General features: G+C 42.4%; 1 protein-coding gene across 1 annotated transcript; it reads right to left on the bottom strand.

The window, feature by feature from the left end:
• Positions 1 to 6,225: 6,225 nt before the first annotated feature.
• Positions 6,226 to 9,784, bottom strand: LOC116494067 (cytochrome b-c1 complex subunit Rieske, mitochondrial). The gene is made up of 2 exons (XM_032195770.1): positions 9,540 to 9,784; positions 6,226 to 7,030 (listed from the first exon to the last, which is right to left on the bottom strand). Exons 1-2 carry the CDS (start codon positions 9,745 to 9,747, stop codon positions 6,420 to 6,422), a joined length of 819 nt encoding a protein of 272 aa, XP_032051661.1. The 5' UTR covers positions 9,748 to 9,784; the 3' UTR covers positions 6,226 to 6,419.
• Between the last annotated feature and the right edge of the window lie 1,818 nt (positions 9,785 to 11,602).

The raw sequence follows: 11,602 nt of genomic DNA, 5'->3' as shown, positions 1-11,602 counted from the left end.
AAAAGCTGCGCAGAAAATAGTTTTGCAGCTAAGTCTAAAGGCTGTAACAGAGACAAACATGTGCACTGTTTGGATCTTTTTTCTCTCATGAAGATCAAACTGATACTGATTAATTATAGGGGGAAATATACAATACAGTTTTGCATTGCTCAAGCACCTAAAAAAACAGCTAGAAAACAAGACTTCTAATGCTCACTTAGGTAAAGACAGTAAAAAAGCAGTGTACAAGAAGCTGGCAAAAATGCTAAAAGAGTATATCTCAACTGGGAGAAACATACTGATAGACTACTGATAAATGAAAGACAGCTGAAAACCACAGTATGGGGCAGTTTCTACCACCTCTGAGCTTTGTGGAAAGTAAATGGAAAGGAAAATGACTTAAATACCATGAGCATGATGGGAAAAAGTGCATTCACAGATTCAAGAGATTTTTTCTTTGCAGGTTGCTAAATCTTCACCACCAAAGGAACCGAGGCTGTGATTCTGGCTATACTGTACACAGTCGGACTTTGGCATTCAGGAAATTGTGGTTCATTAGTGTTAAATGGCACATTTATTTTGCCACTTAAGGTTGAAACCCCACAGCGCCATTCAGTTTAGTACATAAAATGAGATGGATTTAGGCCACCATTGTACCTGTGTGCTGTATGCTTCAATTGCAACGATCTGTTTCATGATGACCTGGATATCTTTGAAGACATTTGTGTTTTCCTTGTTTTTTTTTTTTTTTTGTTTGTTTGTTTGTTTTTGTTTTTGTTTTTGTTTTAAAAAAGGATTATTTAAAACAATCTTTATTTATAGACTGGTGGGCTTTGCACATAAAGTCTGCCCCAACTTATATAGAAGAACATTTAAAATATTTTAAGTTACAGAATAGGACATACTGAATGGGCAAACAACATGCTTTCTCTCCATAGGATCTTTGGCTGAACTAATCAAGTTTGTATGCAAACAGCTACAATGTGGTTGAAAGAGTTACACTTTCAGTATCGCACTCTTCATACTTTTTGTAGGATAGCTTCACACTTTTTATTTTTTCTCATGTCCTACTTCTACTGCCCTTGCTACAACTTAAAGCCTTTATTTTATCTGTCCATGGCAAATGTGAATAATGCTTGATAGTTTTCACTTGTATCAGCCGATGCTGTTACCGTTTATCTTCTCAATGTTGATTAGGCTGAACAATCTGATTTCCTTCCTTCATCCCTCTCTCTCGCTCACCTTTTCTAGACCTCTACTTATTCTTGTCCTCCTCTTCTGGAGTCTCTCCAATATCCAACACTGTTTCCTAGAAATGTCTGGTTCCATTTGGACCTTCATGAATGCTAATACAGAACATGTAAACCCTATTTTTGCATCCAAGCTAGACATTTGCCTTTTTTTTTTTTTTTCCCACAGCCCTATGATGATATTGATTCATTCTCAGTTTGCGAGCAACTGTAACTGAAATTGTCTTGCATTTTAGTCATGTCTTTTAAGATGTTGGTGTCCTTTGCTTGTTCAATTTCATCTTCAAATCTAAGTATGTTGCTATTCTACTACCCAACTCGCTATTGAAAGCGCTCAATATTGATATGACCCAAACCTGTAACTCCCACTTGTTTCTTTCATCCTTCAAAAGCTATTTGTGCCTGGCGGTGATCGCTAACTACTCTTTAAGGACTATTTTTCAGTCAGTTCCCATGCGTTCATTTGAACTTTGTTTCCTTGACTTGCTCCTAAAAGATCACAGCACCTTATTAAAGCTAAGTCCACTTTGTTTGCTTCCCCTGATCAAAATCCCAAGTTCAAACAAGACTCCAGGACATTACCACTAATCTTCCAGACTTCTTTTAATCTACCCATCAGTCTTGTTTTTCTTTTGTTTTGTTTTGTTTTGTTTTGTTTTGTTTTGTTTTGTTTTGGGGCTTACAGGTGCAGTGGAAGTGAAGGGCCCAGAGTTTTTAAGTGTGCTCACAGTGCGGCGCCCACGGAGTGGCACTGCTCTCTGTGTGAGCAGCTGAGGGATGTGTTCTCTACTGCAGAGCAGGTGACCTGCTGGCATAAGTGGAAATATGTTTATCAGGGAAATCAGATGAACTGAAAAGGTAGAGGATGAAAAAATTGGGAGATAAATAGCACTAGCAATGACAACCTTTAGTGACCTCGGTGGAGCAGCTTAGAGATGAGAAGAAATTCAGGCTGAAAATAGTTGGTGATTTATAGACTGTGTGTCAGAATGGCCCACATTGATGGGTGTGAATTAGAAGTAAGGACAGATTATCTGTCAAAATAGGAAACTGTCTTCAAAAACAAATGTTTCTGAAAAATGATTGGCACAAGGTAAGAAGATCTTTGTCACATTCAATTAAATTAAATGATCAAGAACAACTCTTCCAGTAGGTTAAGAGAAGTGAGCAGGACAAGCTGAGTGACACTGTAATTATGGCCTAAAATTATCGGATGTGTGTCCAGCCTTTCAAAAGCTGGTATAGAAGATACCCTAATAATGATGAAATCATTACATTTTAAGAGCCTGACATTTACTCATTTGCAGGTACATATACATGTGTATGTAGTTATTTTTCTTTTCTCAGAGTTTGTCTATCAGATGTACAGTGTAGATATGCCTTGAGAGCCAAGAGCAATGTTTTATTTAGGTGGAAGCAATGCAGAAGTTTTGAGGCAGTTACTCATCTTCTTAACCAGCGTCAAGTATAGTGGCTAGGAGAGTAATATTTTTAATTTGTACTGCAATCATAAGCAGAAGTATTAAAAAAAATGGAAACAACCATAAATAGTTGTTTCTGCTATGGAAATATTAAAGGCCAATAAAAAAAAATGAAAATAAAGCATCTTACGAGCTGTATAAAAAAATAATATTGCCGTACGTATGCTGTCTTCTTATCAGGCAGTCAAAATTGATGCTGTTGTGGGGAAAGAGTAATTGCTAGGTCAAAAGTTGCAATGCCATCATGGATATCAGGTACTCCAGTGGGAAATCTATCAGCCAAACCTTGTTACAGGTATTTAATTCTAACTTGCAAAAGACCCCAGTGTACTTCAAATCTTTGGGATATATATAATTCCGGACAAACTGCTAGAAAAGCTACTGAAACTCCTGGTATTTTAGTACTTAAGTCAAAATTACCATTCAGTAGGAACTGAAAAGAGAGGGAAAAACCCAGCTGTAGACTGTCACAACTAAGAGGTTCTTCTGAAGGCAGGGGTGATGTGTTCTACAGGTGACATTTCAGACTGACATCTGAAATGCTCTATCACACTTGTTGCGATTCAAAAGGAAAGCTCTGTTTTATTTCAAATAATAATGTCGCCTAAAGGGTGCTGTCATCAGTGTCCCACTCTACATGAATTATACAAAATAGCTATGGTTACAAAATAAACTGCTTGTATTATCCTCTTCCTCCTCCTACCCTAAACACCAGACTAACAAAAAACCCCAATGCCTCTAACCTAAGAGATAAATCTGATCTTATTTAGCTGCATCTTGCTATTCCTATAACCTGTTCAAGTGTAGGCATGAGGGGAGAATTTTTGTATGCACAAAGCCTCTCCACTTGCATAAACAGACATTTATTAAATAATTTTCTATCATGTTTTTGAGTACTCTGTTTTAATTATTAAATACCCTTAAACATAAAATGCCCTGAATCTGCTATGAAATTCTGCAGTTCTCAATAGCTCTTTGGTCTGACGGCCATACGAACCAATAGCCAATTAACCAAAAAAGCAGCCTCTTCAGGAAGCTGGCATTTCTTATTTGTGGTATGAACTAGAAAATTTACCCTATGAAAAGGGCAAAACAACTCATTATGTATGGTGGTAATGACTGTAATTAGTAGTGGTAGTGAGAGCTCCTTCCAAGGGCATCTCTGCCCTCAAGGTGATTTGGAACCCACTCCTGGCCATCAGCACATCACTGCATGGAGGGTTATCACTACTGGAGTCATGCTTCTCTGATTGGGGCTTTGGGCCTTCTGGGGCTTCTTGTCCCAGAAAGGCCAATGCGGTAGCTGGGCACGACTCCCACAAATCACAGAATCAGAGGCTGGAAAGGACCTGTAGAGGTCCTTTCCTCTACTCTACAGGTGATCTCTACAGGTGATCTACACCCTTCTTGCTTAAGGACAAAGGACAGCTGCCCAGGAGTCTGTCCTGTTCAATTTGAATTATTATTATTATTTTTTTTAATTTTGTGCCCATAATTGTAGCACAAAAATAGGAGATTATGGAGATTTAAAAAAACTATTTCTCAAATTCTAATAAATCCAAATTATTTTCCAGTGCACACTTGACTTGTTACAAATGACCTTTTTGCAACTACAAGGAGAACAAAGCCTTTAACTGAAGAGAGGATGGAGGCTATCACATCTGCATTGTTTATGAAGCAATACTTCAACTTCTGTCATTCAGTCTGGTGAAGCAGAGGTACTGCTGGCTTCTCATGTGTAGAGTAAAAGCTGTTCTGCTCACAAACGTGCCATATCATGGCGCTACGTTAGTTGTAGACTGGTAAGATTGCCACCAAGTTAGTATGACATAATTTAAATAGCAGCTTATCCTGTAATTTTATGGATGGACATTTAAGCCCAACCATGACATGCTAGATTTCACTTGTGAATTCAGAAACTACCCTGGTCACTCCCTGATTTACAGGGAGCTAATTTACTGTTAGCACAGTTACTCAGTGTCTATATAAACCATGATGAGGCCTAAGTAATCTAACTGTGGGATTAAAAGAAGACATTTTTAGGATAGTAGTAACCACTTGAGAGTTGAAAAGCAATGCTTTAATTTATATTAAATTTATATTTTTAACTATTTCAGAAGTTAGTTTGCTTTTCTTGAAATACAAAATTTGAGTAAAGAAAGATCCACTATATAACACAGGGCACATATATGAAGACCAATTATTTGCATACAAGCTTGGGAACATCCCTTGCATTTCTTGTGTAGTGTGATTTATTACACAAGAAAGTCTTGAGAATGCTTTTGTAGACATAGTGATAAGGTGTAAAGCTTAAAGTTATGAAATTGTAGAATGCATACCTAAAAATTCCTGTAGTAGTCATCTGTGATCATTTTCCTACCTGAATTGTCTTAGAACAGGTGAGCTATAGTCATCAATACTCTGCTTAATTCTATTTAAAGTTTCAGCTTTAATTCAGCTGTCAACACAGCTTTACATGAGGCATATGTGAAATATACGAGATGTAATGTGAGTCAAAATATCCCAGCCCACTTAATGCACCACAAGACACTAAAAGACCACAGAACAGCAGTGAACAACACAAAGCATACAGGAAGTAGCAGATAGATTTGTTTTTTTCCTTCTGGAAACAGCAAACCTTGTTTCTCCCTATATGTTGCCTAGGCACTTAATTGCTATCTTTGTTTTGTACCACTGGCAAGACCAATGCTAGTTAAATCTACTGGTTTCAGGCTGTATTTGTTTCTCCATAGCCCAGGGATCAGCATTAAGGTAAAAGAGACTTCAAAGTTTTAGCTTTTATTGACCTTAGCCTATAAGCAATGTGAAATATTTATTTTCACACAAATCATGTGGGTCTTAAAAGTCTGATTATGTATAAACCTTTTGCTACATTTAACCTTAAAGATTAGTCCAGACTGAGTGGTTCTTACAATTTAGTGTTCACTGTTGAGTTTCCCTTTCTCAGTTTTCTAGTGGAAGTGTCAAAGATTTTCCAGTGTTCTAAGTATATGATCTAATGTTTAGGTGTGTATAACATTGAGCCTCATCTGGAAATTAAAAAAAAAATATATTGAAATTCTACTATGACACATTTACTTTTTGTCTGCATCATCATAAAATTAACATTGCTACCCTAGTAGCTAAACAACTATACACTGCCTCTGAACAATGTAAAATAAATTTTCCACGTTTGTATTTATGTATTTTTCCCTTCACTTCCCTCAAAAACAAACAAAAATACATTGGAAGTAAAAGGATCGCATTTAATATGATTCTATACTGAAACTGACTCCACTGTTAGAAGTTCATTGTAGGATTTTTTAAAAGGTGTTTCTTACTATACTGCAGTAAAAACTAAGTACAAGTAATGAATATATGTGGTATGGAAAAGCTGTGGCTGTGTAGTTCATTATCAATATTGAATCAGCATCCCTTCAGGAGGGCTGCATAAACATATTTGGGGTATGCCGTTGTATCTCTTTGACAAGACACACTAAGTACACAAACACACATTATCATAGAACGAGTGCTCACTCAAAGTTTTTATTACAATTGAACATAGGGAAGTATTCGAACATACTTCAGGTTGAGTCAAGACAGCTAATGTGTATTCAGGATCATCTGGTTTGACAGTATTCCAGAGGATCAGTTAACCCTTTTGAGTGTACATTCATCAGAACAAGAAAACGAGCAAGCACTTGATTATTCAGCCAACAACAACTACGTCATCACTAATAAACTGGTAAGTTGGAACCTCAAGGTTAAGGGGAGCAGGACCTTTCCTAATTCTGCCAGAGGCATCATAATGGGACCCATGGCAAGGGCAGTAATAACCACCAAAATCTCCAGAGTTAGCAATTGGTACACAACCCAGATGAGTACAGACACCTATTAATATGACCCATTCTGGCTTCTTTACTCTGTCTAAATCATGCTGTGGATCCCTCAGTTGAGACAGATCAACTTCAGCTTCCTGATTAATCTCTGCTTGGGTTCTGTGGCGCACAAAGAGGGGCTTCCCCCTCCACTTGAAAGCCATGTTCTTGCCTTCCGGAATGTCAGACAGCTTGATTTCAATCTTTGACAATGCTAGCACATCAGCAGAAGCACTGAGGCTGGAAATAAACTGGGTGACAGCATTCTTAGCAGCATACGCAGCAGTTACACATGTTGTTGCAGTCAGCAGGTAGGAAAACCCTTTTCTAGCTTCACTGCTGCTTTGAGAAGATGCTGTGGCATCTAGCACATCTTGACGACGGTAGGCAGAGAAGTCAGGTACTGTGACATCATTATGGACACAACGCACGGTGGCAGGTGCTGCAAGAAAAACAATATGAAACGACAACACTTTCAGTTAAAATATATTTTATGTTAGTTATTTTTTAATTACGTTTTTCGAATGATGGGTAAGTTATTTCGAAGTCTTGGTAGCATTCCTGTAATTATACATTTCAATTCTAAGTTGTAAGCAAATAGTTATTAGACGGTATTTTTGGTAGATAACAAGTGATTTGTGAATTATTCCATTCCATTCAGTGAAAATGTTATGAAACCTGTTAAGGACATAGTAGGACCTGCAAGCAGTTACGGGTTTAGAGTTTTTGTTGTTGCTTTTTTCAAATTTCAAGGAAAAAATATTACAGAATACAGTAACTATCTGAGAAAAGACAGACATACTTACTGCTCAAACATTTCCCTTAAAAACATGGTATGAAGAAATTTGATTTATTTTGACTTCATTTCCATGCTCTTAATAATCTTCAGTGTCATTTTTAAGATTAAAAATGCCAGATCAGACATCCCCCTTTAGAGAAGTTTAAACTGCTGTCAAAGCTAACTGTCCCAGTAAGTGATTTTTAAATCTTTCAAACTCCAGTATCTAGTTTTTCAGATTGGGTACACAGAAGTCATTAGGAATAAATTTAGTCAGTATCTAGTTCCCAAATTTGCGAGATTCCCATTTCAAACCAGTGTGCTAAACTGTCAAGATGTGGCCTTCCATTACCTTCTCCAGCGCAGGAAAGCTGCCTCCCTCAATAAAAATCTAGTATGCTAGGGAAAAGAACACACTAAGGGCATTATTTGCTAAAATACAACCTCTGTTACTTGACAAGAACTATTTAGTCTTAGTTTTTTCTAGCAGTTGGCACAAGGTTAACATAGGTTAATAGAAAGCGTTCGCTCAGAGTACTCAAAATAGCTCTCAGATCTATATCCAATATAACGGGGAAAGTATTTACATTTATGTACAATTAACTCAGCAAAGAGAAGGTATTTGCTCTAGGATATTAATTGCAGAGAAAGTAAACTGAAAATTCTCTGAGAGCAAGCCATACTAATTTATCACTTTTTTTTAATATATTCATTGTAAAGTGTGACAATGTTAACTGAGCTAAGAATAAGACAATATATCAACTATGTTAATTATAGATCTCTAGAATTTCCACCTGAACATATCCTTTACAGCTGAGTGTCAGGTGAAGTCTATGGTTCTAATCACTACAGACACAGCAGTCTCCAAGACTTGCAGAAACATCCTAGTTTACAGCATGGTACAAACTGTTGCTATATGCCCAACATCAGCAGATAAGGAAGCTCAGTTTCACTTCAGTAGAAACTGGTTTCCTGAAATATAAAACACTGCAGCAATTTGAATGCACCCTTTTTTAATACCACAATGGGACCCTACATTGGCATTACGGATTTCCACGTATGCATCAAAAAAAACAGCAGTAGCATCAACCTTTTTGTCCTTTCCTGTGTTCTTGCAAAAAAAAAGTGGAAGGCACTGAACCTGTAAGTGTGGTTTGAAATAACACTGTTCAGCAACTCTTTTTATCTCTTAAGAATAATACAGGGCTGCTTATGCAGCACATCAAACAAATAGGAGTGGCCCTCTACTTCTATCCATTTTCTGTACTTTATGAAATGAGTAGGGGATACCATTTTAAAACGTACATGCAATTGGTACAAAAGATCCTTCATTTGGGGAGTAAAGTAACCTTTCAAAACACGCTTCTTGTATCTCATACTAAGTCTATGTAAATTTGTTCCTTTGTTCCTCTAAAGAGCTTTTTGGCCTAATACATCTCATCTCCCTCAGCTTGAGTGCTTCAGACCAGCTGGCTTGCCATCAGCAGCAGAAGCAGGCTGCATTCCAAAAGGCTGCAGCTTGCATGTCCGTGGGCACATCCCATCTCTGAATGCATGAGGAACACAGCATTAGCCACAATCTTGAAGTCTTGCATTAACTCAATGCTGTCAAATACATCTTGAGGGTGGGACTTGGGTATCATGTCTGCTGGCGAATACGTGTCACCCTGCTTTTGGCAAACCACCTTCACTGCACATATGCATGAGAGCAGACGCAGTTTCCAAGTGCTGAGAAGCCGCACCTGTGAGACTACAACCACAGTAACAACGGGCTGGGCTACACTGGCGTTTCACAAAGAACCACTGTCCTCTGGCCACAAGCTGGATTCTGCAAGCACTGACTGCAGCACCTTGATCGGGATTTCCCTGCCCCTTCCAGATGCCAAACAGCCCCCCCACCCACCGCCAGCCCGCAGCCCCTCGAGCGCCTCCGCGTTACCACAGACCGGCACCGGGGCCAAGCCCTGCGCCCCTCGGGGCTCCACCAGCACGAGCGGTGCGCGCCGCCCCTGCCGAGGCCGCTGGGCCCCCACTGGCCTCGCCTCCCCCCGCCCCACGGGCCCCGCTGCCGCTACGGCCGCCCCCGGCCCGGCCCCGTGCCCGTCCCGGCCGCCCCTCGGCAGGCCCCGCGCCCGGCTCCCCGCCGCCACCCCCGGCCCGGCCCGCCCCGCACCGTTGAGGCTGGCGCTGGCGACGAGCCCCCCCCGGGCCGCGCGGCCGCTCAGCGACTCCCGGCAGAGCAGCGGCCGCCGCAGGTCCAGCGGCACCTTCTCGGCCCGCAGCGCCGGCGGCGCCAGCGCCTTGAGCGGGCCGGGCACGGCGTGAGCGGCGGCCGACAGGTAGGGCGCGAAGGGCCCGGAGCGGGCGGCCACGGACAACATGGCGGCGGCTGCGGCGCTGCCCGGTCACCGCCGCGACCTTCCCGGCCGGCGCGCCGCGCTGACGTCACAGCGGGGCCGGCCCCGAGCCGCCGTCACCGCGCCTCGCGGCCGGGCGGGGCTGCGGCTGCCGGGCCCGCTGGGGCCGAGCGCTTGGCGCTGGGGGGGCGGGGGCGCCCGACACCCTTGCGGTATTGAAATCCTGCCTTAGAATGCCTCGGGTGATATTTGTAAGCAAATTGAAATAATGAAATTTTAGAATCTTTCAAAGGATGGTTAAGGAAATACTGCGGGGACATCTGAGCAGTCAGGTGCTCCTCCTGTAGGTACAGAGGGATCCAAACAAAGCAACGAGATCCCAGCACATCTTGGAGGGGTTTACACGTTCTCCTCCCTTGGTAGTTCGTGGAGTTCTACAGGCAGCTGACAGAAATTGTGCAATCATCCACGCTTGTACTCGTGCGGGACTTCAACTTCCCAGACATATCCTGGAAGCACAACACAACCCAGAGAAAGCAGTCTAGGAGGTTTCTGGAGAGCGTGGAAGATAGCTTCCTGACGCAGCTGGTTAGTGAGCCTACCAGGGGTGGTGCCCCGCTGGACCTTCTCTTCACAAACAGAGAAGGACTGGTGGAGGATGTGATTGTCGGGAGCTGTCTTGGGCAGAGTGACCACGAAATGGTAGAGTTCACTATTCTTAGTGAGGCCAGGAAGGGGACCAGTAAAACCGCTGTATTGGACTTTCAGAGGGCTGACTTTGAGCTGCTCAGGACACTAGTTGGTGGAGTCCCTTGGGAGGCGGTTCAGAAGGGCAGAGGGGTCCAGGAAGGCTGGGCGCTCTTCAAGAGGGAAATCTTAATGGCGCAGGAACGGTCTGTCCCCACGTGCCCAAAGATGAGCCGGCGTATAAGAAGACCAGCCTGGCTGAACAGAGAATTGTGGCTTGAACTTAGGAGAAAAAAAAGAGGGTTTATAATCTTTGGAAAAGAGGGTGGGCCACATGGGAGGACTATAAGGATGTTGTGAGGCAGTGCAGGGACAAAATTAGGCACAACAACCCCAAGCAGTGCTCCAGGCTGGGAGATGAGTGGTTGGATAGCTGCCAGGTGGAGAAAGACCTGGGAGTATTGGTTGATAGTCGGCTGAATAAGAGCCAGCAGTGTGCTCAGGTGGCCAAGAAGGCCAACAGCATCCTGGCTTGCATAAGAAGCAGTGTGGCCAGCAGGGCTAGGGAGGTGATCGTCCCTCTGTACTCAGCTCTGGTGAGGCCACACCTCGAGTACTGTGTTCAGTTTTGGGCCCCTCGCTACAAGAAGGACATGGAGGTGCTTGAGCGGGTGCAGAGAAGGGCGACGAAGCTGGTGAGGGGCCTGGAGAACAAGTCCTACGAGGAGCGGCTGAGGGAGCTGGGCTTGTTCAGCCTGGAGAAAAGGAGGCTCAGGGGCGACCTTACCGCACTCTATAGGAACCTCAAGGGAGGCTGTAGCGAGGTGGGGGTTGGTCTGTTCTCCCATGTGCCTGGTGACAGGACAAGGGGGAATGGGCTAAAGTTGCACCAGGAGAGTTTTAGGTTGGATATTAGGAAGAACTTCTTTACTGAAACAGTTCTTAGGCATTGGAAGAGGCTGCCCAGGGAAGTGGTGGAGTCACCATCCCTGGAAGTCTTTAAAAGACGTTTGGATGTTGTACTTAGCGATATGGTTTAGTGGAGGACTGGTTGGTGTTAGGTCAGAGGTTGGACTCTCTGATCTTGAGGTCTCTTCCAACCTAGACAATCCTGTGATTCTGTGATTCTGTGACAACATGCCCCGTATTATTTCTCCTATTTGTGGCACAGGGTATGATTTTTGCCCCTTCT

The sequence above is a fragment of the Aythya fuligula genome, chromosome 12 (assembly GCF_009819795.1).
Source record: "Aythya fuligula isolate bAytFul2 chromosome 12, bAytFul2.pri, whole genome shotgun sequence".
In the NCBI taxonomy this organism is placed as follows: domain Eukaryota; kingdom Metazoa; phylum Chordata; class Aves; order Anseriformes; family Anatidae; genus Aythya; species Aythya fuligula.
Note: the sequence above shows the minus strand (reverse complement) of the source record. Positions and strands in the feature narration are given on the sequence as shown.